The following is a 19,770-nucleotide window of genomic DNA, read 5'->3' as shown; positions in this document are numbered from 1 at the left end:
GGCGCCAGGGCTGCTCGGAACGAAAGGGTTAGGTAAACAGCAAGGGTGGGAAATGGCACAAAAAACGATACGGCATGGGTGCGTTGCGCGTGTTTTTCTCGCATTCCCTCTTCAACACTACACCCATTCGGATCCTGGCGCTGAACAAGATGGGATGATCGCCTTCCTGTACGCGTCCCCGAATCAGGCCTTCTCCACAGAATCTAGCAAACCCTTTCGGGAAGTCTGCAGCGCCGATCTGACCGATTTTCCTGTTTCTATCACGAAGCTGAGGACCAATTGAGATAGTACAGCAAAATAGATGATGCATTCCAACTCCACGCGTGAGGAGCACCTGCCTCTAGCAGCCTTGGGTATGATGCAGATGCTCGCATCAGTCTCTTGACAGCTGAAGCGGAGCACATGTACGATGAAAGGTAGGTACCTCTAGGGCTGGGAAGGCCGTGGGCGCAAAGGCAATAGCGAAGGATACCGCTACCTTCGTCTAATTGCTGTGCAGAGCTTTCCGGGGTTCGCTATGCGCCAGGATGCGCCCTACGACACTGACGGAGGTTTCCGTCTCGTCTGCTGCATGTTGGATACATGTACCTACATGCTCCGTAGGCATCGTCGTTAGACAGAGCAGAGTTGATCAATTCTCCAGCGATGGCCTGCCAGTTTCTAGTGTTGCCCAACTTCAGCTCCGCCATCAGCCACTAACAAGCCTTGGGGCTTGGAGGCCAGTGGGGGATGTAGCCACTGACCGCTCTGCCCGTTAATTGCCAAGTGGCCCCCAACCGTCCAATGGTCACCACTAGCGGTTTCACAAAGGGCGCAAAGACGAGAGGAAAACATCTTTCGCGTCAGTAATGCTTGCAATGGGACCGTTGACAATGGCTTCCATACGGCCAACCCACGCCAGATGCGACCTCCCCTTCTCCCTTCATCAAATCGATCTTGATTCCCAATACCACCCGATCGAATTCCCTCTCACACCTGACCGATTCGATTGCACGTCAAAACCTGCGGGACGGCGGTCTCCCGCTCCCATCATCTCCGCCTTCTGTTTCACCAGGTCCATAGTGACCATCCTCCCTGGCCTAGCAAGAAGCCTAGCGGCCCGACGTGGACCGGCACGTCAAGTCTTCAAAGTTCAGCCTGCATGGGCATGTTGTTCTGGACTCGATCTACGGCATTGTCCCATCCACTGCTGGTCCCAGATCAATCATTTTTGGTCTTCGTCCTTTTTTCTAGGCCCTGCTTCGCTTGCTGAGCCTAAATGCTGGCTTGCGACTTTGTCAAACGTGCTGCTACATCATACCATTACAGCCAAACCTTTCGAATTTGACTCTGTTCCCTCACAGGATCTTTGCAGCTGCGGGTTCCCTTCTGACACATTACACAGCATAATTAATTCCCGAAATGGGCAGTGGCATGGGCTAAATCGGCTCGCGCCCTGTATGCACGAGGACTTGCCTAATTCGTTTAACCTTCCCAACCTGCAAACACTTCCATGGGCGAGCGTTCAGCCTTCTAGGTTGACATACTATGTCAATCCTGTTCTGCTCCACCGTCTTTCTTGTGAGCTGCAGCACCTGGAAACCATGCCTCGAGTGAAATACCCAACCCGACACAAAAGTGTAACACTCTTGGACTGGTATCAACAAGTTGTTACCGATCAGTCACCACTCTGCTTTCCCCCTCATTCTATGGAATTAGTGGCCAAGACCGATGCAATTTTCTCTGTCGCTGTCCTTCGCAGTCTATATCCCTTGCATCCTCACGTCTGTGACATGGACGACGCCATGCGCACCTGCCAGGGCAAAGTTATTCCTACATTCCGAAGATTGGTCAATGCCCACATCCTTGGCTGATCAATCCGAGGAATCTTACGGCATTGACTTGGTCATAGCATAAACTGTAAACCATTGGTTGCCCGGGGTAATATGTTACAGTTTTCCTTCGCAGACCTGCCTCTTACCGGCACGGCATTGATATTAACGAAGGCAGTAGTGATGCATGAAAGAAAGGCGACGCTTTGATGGCAGATGCATATCAGCCTTATTATGGTCAAAGCGGAAGAAGGGTTCGATCGCGTTTTTTTTTTTTTTTTTTTTTTTTTTTTTTTTTTTTTTTTGTTGTTGTTTTCAGACTTGTATGCAAGTCACCCGCTTCGATACCAAATTGAATCCGCTAATGGGCTCAGGGTTTTGTTTCGTCTCGCTCTCCCGTACCTGCTCTTGTCCTGTGCCTGGTCAAGGGTAGGTCTGGAACCAGCCCAGGCCGTGTTTCACAGCGGCCGTTTGCTGTCAGACCCTCTCTTTGTTTGCTTGTTAATGCTGCAGAAGACGAGAAGACTGGAGGTTATGTCAGTCAACGTCAACGCGGCGAAGCTCCGGGTGCTGAGGCGCGTGACTGTCGCGAAACCAAGCCGCAGTTGCTTTTTGTGCCGAGGACACTTGCCTTGATTCGGACCGTGGCCTGCCGCGACATTCAACATCCGCTACGAAACCCGGTTCGGAGGTTTCGCTGCACTCCCCGACGCCTGCTCCATTAGGCTCTATGGGCATCTTACAAGCTCTGCTACACGAAACGACGATTGCCTTCTATCGATTATGCAATACGCAGCGGCAGCCCAGCGAATAGTTAGCTTTTCTTCAGTCGCAAGCCTGCATTTTTGGGGTTTGCCAGTGCCGGAGAGCCCGTTCCAGGCCCATTGGCAGATGCTGTCAAGTTGGTGGGGAGCCGGCTCCTGCCCCGCGAATCCAAGAGCTCATCATTTGGTCAGGGGTTATAACGGCCATATGTTATGGGCATTATCGTCGCACCATCCGAAAGGACATTCATACAAGCCCAGTTATCGTGACCTCGATGGTGACCTGGCAGCATCCGCAACTTCTAAACAAGGCATTGTGCTCTGGGCGTCCCAGCCGTATCGTCGTCATTCCCATTCCGTCCCCTCACCAAACCAGTCTGACACCCTTGATAGGTCTCTAAGATACGACGCCCGCTATAGGTGGCACTGCAATTGCAACTGCAACTGCAACTGCGCCTCTTTGAGTCGTGCCCCGCGCTAATGTCCGGTATTGCGCTGTGTGCAATGTTTCGGCACCCTGTCGTCGCTTACAGCAGCTGAGTGTCGTGTCCACACCAAAACCTTCTGATAGTCACTCCAGAAGTCACCCTGCTCGATGCAATGGTCCGTCGAGGAAAAGATCCCTACGTGATGTGCCTGTGTATCCATCTGGTCTGCTAAGCGAGAGCTGCGCATCGTTTGGTGCTGCGATGTACCGCCCGCCAATGGAGCTGCCCATCTGCAGCGGCGCTTGGGGGGTTCTGTCAGTTGAGCGCATCGGGTTCGGTCTCCACCGACCCTTGTGCTGCCATTACGGGATCATCACTGGACCTTCCCGTGGTGGAGGAAGCCGTCAATACCTCATATAATACCGAGAACTGGAGATGAGATAACCATATTTGACGATGCTGGTCTTTTGCCGATGCATCACGTGCATCGTGACGGGGCGGCTCACCACGGCGAAAGGCCTCTTTACTATTGCACCCAAGGCGATATGTGGTGGAAATGAGGGATCAATAGAAAGCTTATCATATATGTCGATAATTTCTACGGTTCGTGGTTGGGACTACAGAAGGACGAGTATCATGAATTTCATGCGAGCCGCCCGGATGCTCGCAGCCGAAGAACTAAGAAGGGAGCCGTGTGATCTTCTTCTCCACCCGCACGCGCAATTGCCGTGCCGCCTTTGGTCGGGGGTCAGGACCGAGATCTCGGGCTTCATGCGTTGACCGTCCAAGAGTGAGCATGAGGTCACGGTTCGCTTCCATTGAAGAACCAGGATCAAGTGGCACAATCAAGGAATCGACTTACCAAGTCATGAACCGATCGCTTCCCGTCCGCCCCTGCGCGAGACCAGGTGGCGTCTTTGCTCACGGCAAGCCCTTATAGGCTGGCATGTTAAGGACGAGGGAGACGAACATTACGGCTGTCTACTGGCTTACTTCGATGCGACCGTGTTCATATATATCTGAGACCTCATAGCAAAATGAAGACAGCTTATCTGCCCTATTCGGTCCGCCTCCCGGAAAAGAGGTAACATCAAGGATGTAGCATCCGAAAACATCAATCGCATGAATGATCAAGTGTAGCATCGGCTGAATGTTGTTCCCGCCTTATACATATCTCAGATATAGGGTCGCAATGTTCTGTTTCTTTCGCGTTTGTCTGGTCAATGATGAGCGCCCACACTCTTCTCCCCCTCTTGGGCATGGTCAAGTCAGGGGGCGTTCGTCCGTTCTTTCGTGTCTCCTTTTATGCAATCTATGGATTGATGGTCTTTGTGGGAATATCGAGGGGCGTGGAGCTCGTCCGGCGGTAGATCGATCGTCGTAGGGGAGGGGCTCGGTGGTCTTTGCCGTGGCGGCGCGCTGTCGGCAGATGGGGCCGGCGCAATGGTGGGTGCGCACATAGGGGTGCGCTTCGTTCGTATTTGCGGCATTGTTGTTCGTGTTTGATGGCCTTTCTTGTTGGACCTTTACGGGTTTCGAGGCGCGGCTGCTTTTGCCGACTAGTCTTTTTGGTCGGAGACTATTGCCTGCAAACTAGATCGCACTTTGTGTCGATTTCGGATAACGGCTTGGTGGTGGAAGGCATTTCGGTCGGGTCGGTCGTTCTGTGGATGCTCTGTCGTCCGCAAACTGCTATATAGATTGGCCGTAATAACGAAGTCTCCAGGTCGAACTCTTGGTTGCCACAGTACACTACTTTGTTGGTCGTTTAGCTCACAGCAAGGCTGAGGTGGTTGATACATCGCATCAGAGGCTCGCTCTCGCCTGAAAAAACGGCAGGTGGCTGCGGGTGCGAGCGATTATAGTTGGATCAAGTCGAAGTGCAGGCAGAACCTTTGGGGGAAGGGCCTAATTTCAAGCCGTTTTCTACAATGACTGCGCCCCCAAGCCAGTCAGCCAGCGTTCCTACTGCTGCTGAGCTCTATTGTCCGACGTCCGTAAGCAAGCCTACGCATCCGTCGCTAAGAGAGAGGCGTCGGCACTACTGCAGTTCTTACCGTTCGTCTCTCGTCCCTGGCTTCTTCTTCCCTTCGTTACCCAGTGTGAATCGGATCTCGGTTCGCTAGGTCCTGATATCGCGACTCCCTCCTTTCAATCAATACCACCCCCTTATTTGTCCCTCGCACAAGATTTGTGCGAGTATGTACGCACATTTACCCTCCCCCCTTAAAATGCGGCCGCCTCGCTTTCTCTCCTGAGTCGAAAAGGCAAGGTGCTGATCCGTGTGGCGCGTAACGCTACCGCACGCGGATATTGCCTGGGATAATCCAGGGCTCACACAGTCCAATGGTTCGCAGTCGACCTCGACTTTCTTGGTTCGACCCAAAGTGTGGCCAAGTTTGGTTCAACCGTTTAGCCCGGTCGTGTCTCACTACTACCGAGCCAACAATAAGCCGCACTTGCTAACTTTACCCACCCACCCCCTTCGAGATCTGTGCATATGTACACGTACACGTAGCGATTCGCGCATCGCTGTTTGGGGGATGGGGTCGGTCTAGTAACAGAATGATGGGTTATTGTGGTTTCTAGGGGTAATTAGCAGCTGTAGGCAAATTGGCGGCTGGCAGGACTTTTGCACTGTAGATACATCGTAATCACGACCGTTGCGCCCCTGGGCGTGAGCTTCGTACTCTCGGTAAGTGTACATTGGCGACCAATTCGTGTTGCTGGATTTGGTCGTTGTCGATCTGTACGGCCGGCAGTTTTCCCTGGAACCGGAAAACGGCGTTCTGGAGATCTGGGGACACAATGCTGTCCGCAGATTCTCGAAAGATGGCCAATCAGACCCTTGGTCGAGCAACACGATAAATCGAAAGCATGGAGCAGCTGGGCACGTTCTGGAAGATAAATAGAAAGGAGTAGAAGGGACATGGCGCAAATTACGATCTTTCTCTACTCCTTTTCCCCTTTTCCCTCATTCTTGGCACGCACCAAAACTCCGATGCTCGAAATCGCTCCGAAAGACCCTGAACGCGCCATCCTGCCTGTTCAGGAGACGACTAGATCGACGGCGAGTGATGATTTGCATGATCTCATGGCCCTGAACCGGAAGCTTCAATATTGCAGCTCCTCTTCAAGTTCAACGTGGCCCTACCAAAGAAAGGTCCTCCTCGGCAATGGCGTCGAATTCCATGTTGTGGCGTCTGTAGTGTGCTGTGGCGCCTAAAGCGAAACAAAATGTCACAAATTGAACAGAAGGCTGTGCTGATCCCATCAGTGATTGTTACGAGGTTTGCGAATACACTAGGTTAACATGTAAAATAGTACATGGAGGGTTGAGAGTATGTGGCTTTGGCAGTTCACTATGATCGAAAGATGATTTCAGGAAGGGGAAGGAAGAGCGGTGGTTTGTATTCTTTTATATATTCTGCTTCATTTTACTTGTGTTTTTACTTCCTCGGCTCATATCCAGCACCTCTGGTAAGATGAAAGGCCCATTTAAGAAAATGATGCGTGATGGATCTAGACTCTGCATCTAGTTCAAGAGATTACCAATTCGAAGGAAGCTCTCCCTGGGAGAATTGGTCGCGGAATCCTCGTCGTCCAGCTGCATCGGCTCTGGAATATTGCGCCCGTCAGGAACAGTCAAAGCGAGCCTCGACTTTTGACTGTCAAAGGGATACTCACTTGTCAGCGTTTTGGTTGGTAGCCGACTCATGTCCGTTGGAAGGACAGGGGCGGGATCACTGAACTCCTGAGAATACAGGAATGCAGAATGAAGATACAGGAATACAGAATCTGCATCATGCGTGTCATTCCTGGCAAATGGCTGTTGGATGGGTAGGGTATTAGGTTGTTCTTGCGGTGATTGTGGTAGTCGGCAACTTTGACAGGTCCTATAGCCTCCCTTGCGATTCCAAGGCCGGTCACAAGCCATGCAGATACTATTAGCAACCGATTCGCTCAGAGGGCACCTGGAAGAGCGACAATCCCTGCATAGTTTGTAGCTGGGTTCGTCATTGCTATCTCCGCAGACCGAACATAGCCCCGATTCGACATGAGCTTGTTTTTGGTCTTTTCGGCTCTGGGTCTCCGCCTCCAGGCAAGCTTTGCAGTAAGGGGCGTTCTTGTATCGTAGACCCAGATGGCATTGGAAGCAGGAGAACTCGCTAACGCGATATACGTATCTCACCTTATCCTTTTCGTGGCATTCTTTACAATGCGATCGGCCTTCGGACCGACGTCTCCAACCGCACATGGTGCAGATATTCATCGCCATCCTGTCTTCATATAACTGGCAATAATCCTTGCTTTCACACTCATCGCAAACGAAGCCCGGGAGCTTCACGCTTACCTCGTGGCATATGTAGCATAATGCTTCCTCAGCGTCATTTGGGGCAAAGGGTTGGTCTTGGGAAAAGTCCGACATGGCGATTCGACGACGACTTTCTGCTAAAAATGGGTGGTATTGTGCCTATCGTCGATATACTACCAGGCTAGTCTACTTATGGAAAGCCGTCATGGCAACATATCCTGCAGCGAAAGAACTAGAAAGGAATTGTTCTGAGATTTAACAAGTCGAGAATTCCCTTTGTCTCGTCTCATTCGCGAGCCAGACTGTATCCAAAACAAAGTGTCCAGCCACATAACATGATAAAGACTTCCTGAATGGCTTTCAGGATTTTACTGACGCGAGTCTAGATTAGTGCTTGTGTCTGTCACTTACCTGGTACCTTCATAGAACTAACGTGAATTACGATATGAGTAGAAGTATGACTTTCAATTTCACGTGTATGCAGATATGCTTCCGGACTACTATTTCCTTGGAACCATGGTCATGCCTAGAGTATTGCGCCTAGCGTATCGGGCAAACCAAGATACACCGGCTGTGTGATACTTGGACAGCATCCTATATTTAGCGTTTGGTATGTGCAACCCACAGTTTCATTAATTCATGCGGGAGAATTCCCGTGCGATGTTTCCCCCAGACCCCAACCCAAAACTACAACTCCTCGCCTCCCCCAGAAACAGTCGCCGCCTTGTTCTGGCTGGCCAGATTCTCCACCCCCGTCCTCGTCTCGGTATGCTCTTTACTCATGTACCGCTGCTTGACGAAAGCCGAGGCCACGAGCCCCACCCCGGCAATGCCCGTGTACACGACAAACATATTGCGCACGCTCCAGGCGAACGCCTCGACAACGGCCCGACGCTGCACCGGATCCGCCAGCGTCCGCGGCATGCCCACGTGCGCGGGCGCCTCGTACCCGGACAGGGCCCGCAGCTGGTCCGCGTCAAGGCCGGCGGCGGCGAGGCGCGGGCCCCACGACGCCATGCTGTTCTGGAACACGACGCCGCCCACCACCGTCGACAGGCACATGCCCAGGTTGCGGAGGAAGCCCAGGGTCGCCGTCGCCGTCGCCGTGTCGGCCTGGGACACGCTGCTCTGGAGGGCCATGAGGGGCGTCTGGAACAGGGACGACATGCCCAGGCCGTGCACGATCTGGAACCCGATGATGGCCGGCATGCTCGTGTCGGCGTCCCAGGCAATATAGAGGCCGGTGCCCAAGGTCAACAAGGCGGTCCCGCCCCAGATGAGCTCCCGGTAGCGGCCGAACTGGAACATGTAGGCACTGCTCAGGATGTCCACAACGACGCAGGTGATGATCAGGGGCAGGATCATAAGCCCGCTTTCGAAGGGCGTGGTCTGCTTGACCGCTTGAAAGTAGAGGGGCAGGTAGTACTCGGTGCCGAACGACGAGACGCTGTGCGTGAAGGCCACTATAACCGTGGCGACGTTCGACACGTCGCCGAACATGTCCAGGTGTATGAGAGGAAACCTCGCGACTTTCTTCTCCACGTACAGGAGGACGGGGACCATGCACGCCCCAACCACCAGCATGAGAACAATGGTAGGACTTCCCCAGGGGTAGACGATCCCCCCGAGGTCGAGCCCCAAGAGCAGCAGCAGCGTCGCCGCCAGCATCGCCACAATGCCGAACCAGTCCACAGCGCGAAGCCCCTCCGACAGCGCCGTGCGCGGGTTATGCACATCGAGGAACCCCGCCACGACGAAGAACGTAACAGCGCAGACGGGCAAGTTCAGCCAAAAGCACCAGCGCCAGCTCGCGTACTGGCTCAGCGCGCCGCCGACGACGGGCCCCGCGGTGCCGGCCACGACCCAGACCAGCCCCAGGGCGCTGAGGCCGAGGGCGCGGCGCCGCACGCTGAACAGGTCCGAGATGGTGATGGTGACGAGCTGCATGAGCCCGCCGGCCGCGGCGCCCTGCAGGGCCCGGCCGAGCAGCAGGGTGGCCATGTCGGCGGCCGCGGCGACGAAGACGGTCGCCGCCGCGAACAGGGCGAGCGCCGCCAGCATCGCCGGCTTGCGGCCCCAGATGTCGCTGCCGCGCGCCCAGATCGGCCCGCTGGCCGCGTTGGCCAGGAGGTAGGCGCCGCCGATCCAGGTGTAGCCCGCGGCGCCGCCGGGGAGGTCGGCGGTGATGGAGGGGATTGTGGTTGAGACGATGGTCTGGTTTAGGGCGGCGATGAAGAGGTCGAGCTGGGGAAGAAGCAACGTCAGTAAGGGAAACAGACTGCACGGTCTCAGGGAAAAGAGATTGATTCTCGAAAGCACTTACGCAAAGGGCGGCGAAGGTGGCGTAAATCCGGAAAGGGGACCGTTTTGACTGGTCGCCATCATCTTGCACGTCAGAGTGCTGAATGGTCTCATCATTAATATGTTGATTGTCATCCATAGTACCATAATTGGCTGAGGCTGTCCTCGTTGGAGAAGTTTCGCTCATATTCTCTATGTTGGCAGCTCGAGATTATTGGGGTTTCGAGTCGAGCCAGAGTAATGAGATAGTCCAGCTATAACCAGTACGGCCGTCATGGACAATGTCCAATATATATACCAAGGGTTTCCAAATATTTCGTGGTATGCATCTGGGCAAGACTCGGCTTACACTCGAACGCCCTGATGTCGATAGGAGGGCGCTGATTGGCTGCTATGGGCTGCCAGGGGTAGCTCGGCTTAGCCAAGAATCAGTCTAGCCCCTTTGGATCTCGGCTTCAACTCTTCGTCCATCAAAAGTGGACTAGCCTCTCGGCTTGACCATAATGATTGGCTGTCATTCGATCTTGCGTCCAAAGTCGATACCGAGACTAGTCTGAGAGAACCTCCAAAATCTCGGGATGCATTACCTAATCATCCAACGTTCTTTCTTTCCTGAAGCCGCTAGTTAGTAGGAAAAGCTTGAGTCTACAACCCCCAAAAGAAATTCAGATTAGACTCCACTTGTCGCCGCCGAACCATCCTTCGGGCCACAAGAGAGCATACACGCAAGGGAAATGGCCACCACCGACGCGGCGACCGCGGGCAGCCTTCCCGAGAACTGGCCCGAAGAGGTGCAGTACCTGACCGACCTGATCTACTCCCCGGCCGTGACGCCAGACATGCGCAACGCCCTAGGCCGGCCCTCCACCACGGCCGAGTCCCTAGACAGGATCCCCCGCGCCCTCGTCTCGGCCCCCAACAGCGGCGCCCGCGTCCACATCCGCACCATCGCCAGCCCGGCGCACCACCCGGCCCTCGGCCAGCGCGGCCTCTTCGCCGCCGCCGACATGGCGCCCTCGTCTTTTCTTTGTTTGTATATCGGGCGGGTGCACACGGACGCGCGGGACGACACGGACGCGCGCAGCCACTACGACCTGAGCTTCCACCAGCTCGACAAGGAGGAGTTCGGCGGTGGGGACGGCGGCGGGGGGCTCAGCATCGACGCCACGCACGGCGGCAACGAGTCGCGCATGGCTAACGACTTCCACGGTATTGCCGACAGGGCCAACGCCGAGTTCCGCGACTGTCTGGTGCAGGTGCCGTCCGGCCGGCGCCGGGAGGGCTGGAAGTGGGAGCGGAGGGTCGGCATCTTCGTCTGTCCGGCCGGTCTGGCGGGGGCCCGGCGCCCTGGTGGGGGCAGCGCGGGTGGCGGGGGCGCGGGGCTGAAGGCCGGCGAGGAGGTCCTGGTCAACTACGGCAGGGAGTATTGGGATAGCCGGAATATGACGGTGCATAAGACGAGCGCGGGTGGGCGCTGATGCTCTGTTCACACCACCAAGCTGAGAGCAGTCTCATTATGGCCACTTTCGATTTGGATGCGGTTGCGAGAAACTAGGCGGCTACGTTGTACTTTTACAAGGATTACTAGTGAGGCAAGCGGAAAGCATTACTGAACCCTTTTCCCTTTCACTTTAGCATTTAAGAGCTATTTTATATCAACGGAATAGATTCCTTCTTTTTGCAACAAAAAAGCAGTAGCTCCAAGTTTTCTTCCCCAGCTTGCGATACGCTAATGGAAGTCTTTGACTAGTATGATAAGCGAAGAAGCACAACCAATGGATCACTCCAGGTCCGCCACCAACTTGCTCTTCTCGGCAATCTTGGCGGCGAACACGTCCATGGGGACGGCGGCCAGGATCTCGAGCAGGGCCATGTTGGCCTTCATCTCGCGCGCGATCCAGTTGCGGACCTCGAGCGCCACGAGCGAGTCGACGCCGTAGCGGTACATGGGCCGCGCCGGGTCCACCTCGGACGCCGGCACCTGCAGGATGTCGGCCACCTTGGCCACGAGGCCCTCGGCGATCCACGCGACCGCCTGCTCCCTGTCCGCGGCTTGGGCCAGGCGGGAAGAGAGCGAGACCGTCGCCGCGGCGGCTGGGTCAGAGCCCGAGGCTGCTTGGCCGCCGGCGCTCGTCAGTATCGCCAGTGGTCCGAAGCGGGCGTCGTTCTGGAAGTGGTCGGGCGGCGGCAGGCCGTGCGCGGCCAGGATGTCGGCGGTGCCAAGCCCCACCGTCACCTGTGCGGGACAGGGGGCGCCATCCTGTTGTTGTTGGCGACGGATCAGGCTCTTGATCAGGGCGCGGAACGCCGGCTCCCGGATCCCCAGGGCTTCCTCTAACTGAAGATGCTGACCGACGACGCCCTGCTCAGCCAGTACACCGACGTCCCGCATGATGCCCAGGTCGACGGCGACGGCTCGTAGGCCACGGGCGCGTCGGTAGTGTGCCAGGGCGTCCTGGTACGTGTTGCCGGCGGCGTACTGGGCCTGGCCGGCGTTGCCAAAGATGCCCGAGACGGAGGAGCAGAGGATGAAGAAGTCGAGCGGCCGCGTGTGGTCGAAGTGCTGGTGCAGGTTCCACGAGCCCCGCACCTTGGGCCGCAGCGGCTCCGCCCACGCCCCGTGCTCCATCTTCTCGAACACGACGTCCCGCAGCACCATGGCCATCTGCAGCACGCCCCGGACCGGCGGCAGGTCGTGCTCGCACTGCCTCATGGCCTCGCGGAAAGAGGCCTCGTCGGCGACGTCGGCGCGGTACACCTTGGCGCGCACGCCGTCGAGCCCCGCAAGATCGTCGTTGAGGAGGGCCCGGGCCGCGGCGCTCGCGTCGCCCGATCGGGAGATGAAGGCCAGGTTCCGGGCTCCGCACTGCACGAACTCCCGCGCCAGGCTGCGGCCCAGCCCGCCAAGACCGCCGACAAAGAGGTAGGTGGCCCCCGGGTCCAGCCGGAGGGCATCCTTGGCCCTTCGCAACACCGGGGCGCGCGCATCGCCCTCCAGCGACAGCACCAACTTGCCCCGGTGCTTCCCCTGCTGCATGGTGCGGAACGCCGTCCCGACCTCGCCGACCGGGTACACCGTCAAGGGCGCCGACACGGTCAAGACGCCCCGGCGCACGAGCGCGAAACACTCGTCGAGGATGCGGCCGAGGGCGTCGAGGTCCTGGGTGAAGAAGTCGGCGATGTCCATGAAGGCGAACGTGAGGCTGTGCCGGAAGGGCCGCATGTCGAGACGCGTGTTCTGCGTGATGTCGCGCAGGCCGATCTCGACGAACGTCCCGAAGGGCGCCAGGCAGCCCTCCCACGAGACGCGCAGGAGCTCGCCCGAGAGCGAGTTGAGGACGCAGTCGACGCCGCGGCCGCCCGTGGCCCGCCGCACCGCCTTGGCGAAGCTGGCGTCGCGCGAGTGGAAGAGGCGCGCGTCCGGGACGCCGAACCGCTCCCGCACCAGCCGCCGCTTGTCGTCGCTGCCCACCGTCGCGTAGACCTCGAGCCCGAGGTGGGCGGCCAGCTGCAGCGCGGCCTGGCCGACGCCGCCCGCCGCGGCGTGGATCAGCACCGACTGGCCCCCCCGCAGCTTGGCCACGTTGACGAGGGCGTGGTAGGCCGTCACGTGCACCATCGGCAGCGCGGCGGCCTCTTCGAAGGGCATGCTGTCCGGGATCGGGACGGCGAGCCGGTTGTCGATGCGGATCCGGGTCGCGTGCATGCCGTCTCGGAGCATCGTGACGCGGTCCCCGGGCCGGAACCGCGACGAAGCCTCGCGGCCCACCTTGACCACGACTCCGCTCGCTTCGTGGCCGATCAGGGACACCTCGACCAGCCCCATGGAGGCCATGATGCCTTTGAAGCTGACGAGATGTTAGTGTCTGTGACGTAGCGAATACTAGGATGGAGTGGAGAGACTTACTTCACACCCGTGGCTTTGACTTCCACCTCAATCTCTTTCTCTCCCAGCGCACCCTCCATTCGGTCATCATTCACGAAGGTCAGCGTGTCCAAGAGACCAGGCCGGCCGATTTTGAGCCGGAGCGGGGGCGTGCCCGGTCCTGTAAGGGACTGGACTTGGACCGAGTCCTCGAGGGCGCTTCGTACCGCCTCATTGCCCTCGTGGCTGTTGAAGATACGGGAAACCTGCAGAAGCCCGTTTCGTTCCCGAAACTCGTCGTCCCTCGTGTGCGAGGTCAAGATCCGGGCGGCGGCGACGGGTCCATGCCGCGCGGCCGTCTCCTCGCCCTCGAGGTGCAGGATCTGGAAGCGGGTGCCGGCCACCTCGGTCCGGAGGGTGCGCGCGAGACCGTCCACCAGCGACATGGCGGGGCGGTCGCCGCAGACCAGCCAGAGGATGCGCTCGCAGCCGAGCACGAGTCGTCGCAGGTGGTGGAAGTCCTCCTCGGCCATCTCGTCCAGGAAAGGCTGATCCAGCTCCAGGAGCGAGATAAACGTCCGGCCCTCGAACTTTTCGCTGGTAGGGCCATCGGCGGCGAATTCGGTCCACGACATCACCGAGCTGCCGTGGCCGTGGTCCTCCAGAGCCTCCTGGAGACTGCTGGAGAAGGACTGGGCCGTGCTGGACTGCTTGCGTGGGGTGAGGATCGTGAGGTCACCTTTGACAACTCCATTGGTATGCTCGGGGTTTGAGCGTTTGTACAGCGCCACGAGACGTTCTTGGTGGACGACATCGGTGACGAGCCGGAAGCCTTTACTTTCCAAGGAAGCATCCGTCGCCGCTTTCATGTCCTTGTGGACAGCCAGTAACACCCCACCGTCGGGCTTGCTGAATTGAGCCAGGTGAGCCAAGGCTTTCTCAACATCATGGAAGACGTCTGCGGATTGACCAACGACCAAATCGGGAGGGGGGACCCCATCGGGAAGTTTCGCTTCGGACAGGTCCAGTAATACTACCTCTCCCTCTATGTTCCTGTCTACGGTGCTGCTATCTGCAGCAACACCGTTTGTGCTTTCTACGGCATACTTGACTTGGCTGGAGTGGATTGCCCCTTTCGGCAATACAGAAAGGGAGGTGTTAGAATGGGCGTCGAGGCTCGGGATGAGTTCAAATACGGTGGCTGCCGGATTCTGATGAAGATAGATGCGGATTAGCTGCAGGTGGTGTTAGTAACATGATCAAAGCGGGCGGATAAGGGTCGGAAACTCACCTCAACGAGCCTCTTTTCGGGCGAAACGGCCGAGACCAACGCCCCCAACTCATCCGGCCCCAGAAGCTCCAGCGCATAGTTCCAATGCGTCTCGGACGTGATGTCGGCCGGGTGGCCCTGGGCCTGCTTCGCCACCTGGTCTTCCGAATCGCCCGAGAGCTCCGACACGCGGAAGTCCTTGGCGGACAGATACACGCGGGAAAGCGTGTCGTCGAACGTGGCGATATTCGTCGACACCTCGTTGAATATCTGTTTCCTTGCTGTGGACATTCCGTGCAGCACAGAGCCCGGGTCGCTGGGGAAGTCGAGCGATATCTCCAGCTCGCCGAAGTAGGTCGGAAGCAGCGGTCTGTCGAAGACAAAGCGCCCTTTGCGGTACGTGGTGCCCAGGCAGGCCTGGAAGACGGCGTCCAGGGCGGGCACGTTGATGAGGAAGGGCCGTTCGGGCTGGCCCTTGCTGAAGGTCTCGCCCATGTCGAAGAGGGTCAGATCGTACGTCATCTTGCCATCTCCGAGATGGACGTTGTCGAGCCCCTGGAAGATGTCGCCGTATTTCCAGCCCGTCTTTTCAAATTGGTTGTAGAATTCCTCCTTGGTGCAGTGAGTCGTACATTCTTGGACCTGGCGGTGGTATTCGGATAGCTGGTCCTGCTCATCACGGGCGTCCTCGCTGGCCATCTGGGCGCTGGTGGTCTCCGAGTACTCAATGGTAAGCAGCCCGCGGCAGTTGTCTCGCAGCTGGTCGGCCCCTGATTAGGGGGGCAATGCGTGCATGGTCTTGGAAGAATATCCGCAGGCGAGCAAGAAATCCGAAGTCGACCCTCGATCAGCACATACGATCGTGACCTCGGCGAGGACACATGCATCGCATCTGAACAACAAGCGTCGACTTCTCGTGTGGCTAAGAGCGACCTCCAACGTGAAGATCGAGGATTTGGCATACACGACCACTGCCAGGAAAATGCACCACCCCATCCGATCTGCACTGGTGGCCGCGACAACACAGGAAGCCATCGCCAAGCTGGAAGCCGATATCGAGAAAGGGACCTCGGAGGTCTCGAGCTCGCACACCGGGTCCGCCGGCGTGGTCTTTGTCTTTGCCGGCCAGGGATCCCAGTACGCCGGCATGGGGGCCGAGCTCTACCGCACCAGCCCCGTCTTTCGCGAAAAGGTCAATCTGTGCGTGGCCATTTCGAAGCGCCACGGCTTCCCCCCGTTCCTCGACATCATTGCCGACAGCCAAACCGACCTATCGACCAAGGACGCGGCACAGGTGCAGCTCGCCACGTTGACCCTGGAAATCGGGTTGAGCGCCGTCTGGCACGCCGCCGGAATCGAGCCGGCGGCGGTGGTCGGCCACAGCCTGGGCGAGTACGCCGCCCTCCACGCCGCCGGGGTCCTGTCGCTGGCCGACACGCTGTACTTAGTCGGCCGGCGCGCCGCTCTGCTGCTGGAGCGGTGCGAGGCCGACTCGTGCTCCATGCTGTCCCTGTCGGCCCCGGCGTCGGCCGTGCGCCAGCAACTGAACCGGCAGCGGGCCCCCTCGTGCAACATTGCGTGCGTTAACGGTCCGAATGCCACCGTCGTCAGCGGCACGGCCGAGGATCTGCGCGTGCTGCAGGAGGACATGACGGCCGCCCAGGAGCAGGAGGGCGGCAAAAGACTGCGCGCGACCCAGCTGCCGGTCCCGTTCGCCTTCCATTCCTTCCAGATGGACCCGATCCTGGCCGACTACAGGGCCCTCGCGTCAGGAGTCACGTACTGGCCGCCCCGCGTGCCCGTCGCCTCTTGCCTGCTCGGCTCCCTGGTCGACGGCCCGGACGTCTTCGACCAGGACTACCTGGCCCAGCAGACGCGGCAGAAGGTGGATTTTGTCGGGGCCCTGCGCGCCGTGCAATCCAAGCTACAGGATCCGGTCTGGCTGGAGATCGGGCCGTCGGCGGTGTGCACCTCGTTTATCCTAGCCACGCTCTCGCCGGACCCCGCCAAGGTCATGCACTCCATCGACGCCAACACGGCCAACTGGGCGTCCGTCTCCAGGTGCTTGGCGAGTGCGTACCTCCAGGGTGTCGACATCGACTGGCTGGGACTCCACAGCCCATACGAGAGCCATCTGCAGCTTTTGTCGCTTCCGACCTACGCCTGGGACGTCAAGGACTTCTGGATCACCCACACAGACAGGAAGAGCGTCGCCGCCGGGTCCGACCAGCTTATGCAGGCTCCCGCGCCCAAGCCCTACATGGGCACGTGTGCGCAGTATGTCGTCTCGGAAGAGAAATCCTCCTCCACTGGAAGGGTCTCCGTCACCTTCCGAGCTTCGATTTCCGACCCAGGCTTCCTGGGATTGATCGAAGGCCACAAGATGCAGCAGATCGGCCTCGCGTCCGGCAGCGTTTTCTGCGACGCGGCCGCGACCGCGGCCAAGTATGCCCTCGAGTACGGCGGTAGAGAGGACGTGTCGGCGCAGAGCTTGACGCTGCACGACCCGGAGCTGCTCGCCCCCCTCACCACGAGCCTCGTCGGCGCGGACGGCGAGCTTCTAACCACGGCCTCGCTCGAGAGCACGTCTGCAGACACGGTCACGGTGTCGTTCAAGGCCGTCTCGGCCCACGCGTCTCACGATCTCGGCACCATCCGGGTCGAGGTCCGGGACCCGACCACGACGCAGGCGGAGTGGGACCGTGTGGCCTTCTTCATCAAGGCCAAGATGGATGAGCGCATCGCCCGGTCCAAAGAGGGCTCGGGCCACCGAATGCACCCCGACGTCGTCTACGCCCTCTTCGCCAACGCCGTCGAGTTCAGCGCCCCCTTCCGCGGGATCCAGGAGGCGTACGTCGCCGGCGACTTCCAGGAGGCCGCGGCGCTGGTGCGGCTCCCCGACGACCCGCCGGGGACCCGGTTCACCCTCTCGCCGTACTGGGGGGAGGCGCTGCTGCACCTGGCCGGCTTCCTCGTCAACGGCAACCCCGGCAAGTCGCCCCAGACCACCTTCATCGTCATGGGCTTCGGGTCGACCCAGTCGACGGCGGTCCTGCAGCCGGGGCGGCACTACTGGACGTACGTCCGCGTCGCGCGCTGGGAGGGGGACACGGCGTACTGCGACGCTTTCGTCTTCGATGCCGAGACGTCGCGCTTGGTCATGCAGTGTCGCGACCTACGCTACCAGGAGCTCCCGCGGGCCACCTGGCGGCATGTCCTCGAAGGCCCGCATGTGAAAGCCCATCATAAGAAGGTCTCCTCGCCTCAGCGTGTGCAAGCATCGGTACCAGTCAAGAAAGCAAACAAGAGTCCGGCCACCGTGGATAAAACACCACCATTGGTACCACAAGAGAGTGCGAAGGAGGATGAACAAGGGCCCGCCATTTCCGGTCTGTTGGATGCCATCCTCGACAGCATTTCCGCAGCGACGGGAAGCGACCCCTCGGAGTTTACCGACGACGCCATGCTGGCCAATCTAGGGGTCGATTCGATCATGGCCATCGAAATCATTTCGGCCGTCAAGGCAGAATCCGGCATGGACTTGCCCGCCGCATTCGTTTTCGAGTACCCCACTATCGGCGACCTGCGCCGCGAGTTTGGCCAACAACCAAGGGCTGGAGAGAGCCAGGGAACAGCCCCAGTGTCCCTCTCCGAAGCCGGCGACTCCACACCCCCTGTCCTCGTCTCGGCGCCGGACTCGACCCCCTCCTCGTCTTCCTCGCCCTCCTCCCTGGCGTCCAGCGGGGTGCGTGTTGACATCATCGACACCCCGTCCCCAACAGGCCAGGAGGAAGAAGAAGAGGTCCCAAAACCGATAGAATCCTCCTCGCCGGCGCCCACGGTCAAAATCACCCTACTCCAGGGCCGCCCCGGCCCCGGCCGAACGCCCCTCTACATGATGGCCGACGGCACGGGCACCGTCGCGACCTACATCCACCTGCCGTCCTTCCGGTCGCGCGTACCGGTCTACGGCATCGACTCGCCCTTCTTGCACTGCCCGGACCGGATGACCGACGGGCGTGTGGGCCTGGAGGGCGTGGCCGGGCTCGTCGTCGACGCGCTGACCAAGGCCCAGCCGGCGAGGCCCATGTGGATCGGCGGCTTCTCGGCCGGGTCCCTGGTCGCTTACGAGGTGGCCCGCCAACTGGCCGCGGCCGGGCGCTCCGTGCAAGGTCTGCTGCGCATCGACAGGTGTAGCCCGCGAGCACCGCAGGAGCAGGGACAGGCCGGCGGTAACGGCAACGGCAATTTGAGCGCCGACGGCGACTTCAGCTTTGGCGTCTTCGAGGCCGCCATCGCCCGCGACGGCCACTGGGGCACCACGGCCACGACCCGGCAGCACTTCCGGGCCTACCACGTCGCCATGCACCAGTACCACCCTCCAACACCGCCGCCCGGGACGGAGAGCTGGCCCGCGCACAAGACGGCCATCATCTGGGCCGAGAAGGGCCTGGTGCACCGCGTGGCCGACGACGCGGAAGTGATGCAGATGCTGCGGGGCCAGGGCATCGCCACGACGGCCTACCCGGGCTACATGCAGGACCCGGCGCTGGGCACGTTCGCCACCCTCGTCCCGGACAAGACGGCGGCCGACCTCGGGCCCAACGGCTGGGACCGGTACGTCGGGCCCGCGCCGCTGGTGCTGTCGGTGCCGGGGGATCACTTGGACCTGCCCATGCCGGGGCATGTTCATCTCCTGCAGCGGGAGATGGAGAAGGCGCTTGCGTATTTCGGGTCGGGCAGTTAGATGGGTAAGGGTTTTGGTGGGATGGAAGATGGAGATGGTCGTCTTTCTGAATAGTACTATCTGTATAAGAAGACCTTTGTTGTATTTCGTTCCCGAAAACCTAGAAATAACAGGTCTTAGTGTTTAAAGACTATTAGCATCTGGACCTGGACTTCACCCTTGGTCTTTTCTTCTTCTCTTTTGGTTTCAATATGCACTTTAGGTACTCACAGTGGCTTTGCTATCGACCCATCGCCCCATCAATTTGGAGCACCTGTATCCGACCCTTG

At 58.9% G+C, this 19,770-nt stretch overlaps 4 protein-coding genes across 4 annotated transcripts; 2 read left to right on the top strand and 2 right to left on the bottom strand.

The window, feature by feature from the left end:
- Positions 1-8,005: 8,005 nt before the first annotated feature.
- PG985_002283 (MFS general substrate transporter) lies at positions 8,006-9,806 on the bottom strand (the record flags this gene model as incomplete). The annotated part of the gene is made up of 2 exons (XM_066822052.1): positions 8,006-9,562; positions 9,642-9,806. 2 exons carry the CDS (start codon positions 9,804-9,806, stop codon positions 8,006-8,008), a joined length of 1,722 nt encoding a protein of 573 aa, XP_066689484.1.
- A 547-nt stretch (positions 9,807-10,353) lies between these two features.
- On the top strand, positions 10,354-11,097 carry PG985_002282 (SET domain-containing protein; the record flags this gene model as incomplete). Its single annotated transcript, XM_066822051.1, has 1 exon — positions 10,354-11,097. The coding sequence occupies one exon, from the start codon at positions 10,354-10,356 to the stop codon at positions 11,095-11,097; it is 744 nt and encodes a 247-aa protein (XP_066689483.1).
- A 302-nt stretch (positions 11,098-11,399) lies between these two features.
- On the bottom strand, positions 11,400-15,453 carry PG985_002281 (polyketide synthase; the record flags this gene model as incomplete). Its single annotated transcript, XM_066822050.1, has 3 exons — positions 11,400-13,467; positions 13,527-14,719; positions 14,776-15,453. 3 exons carry the CDS (start codon positions 15,451-15,453, stop codon positions 11,400-11,402), a joined length of 3,939 nt encoding a protein of 1,312 aa, XP_066689482.1.
- A 94-nt stretch (positions 15,454-15,547) lies between these two features.
- Positions 15,548-19,501, top strand: PG985_002280 (uncharacterized protein; the record flags this gene model as incomplete). Its single annotated transcript, XM_066822049.1, has 1 exon — positions 15,548-19,501. The coding sequence occupies one exon, from the start codon at positions 15,548-15,550 to the stop codon at positions 19,499-19,501; it is 3,954 nt and encodes a 1,317-aa protein (XP_066689481.1).
- Between the last annotated feature and the right edge of the window lie 269 nt (positions 19,502-19,770).

This window comes from Apiospora marii (genome assembly GCF_038362585.1).
Source record: "Apiospora marii strain CBS 49790 chromosome Unknown utg000002l_segment0_segment0, whole genome shotgun sequence".
NCBI lineage: Eukaryota > Fungi > Ascomycota > Sordariomycetes > Amphisphaeriales > Apiosporaceae > Apiospora > Apiospora marii.
The sequence above is the reverse complement of the archived record's forward strand: the minus strand, read 5'-3'. Positions and strand labels throughout refer to the sequence as shown.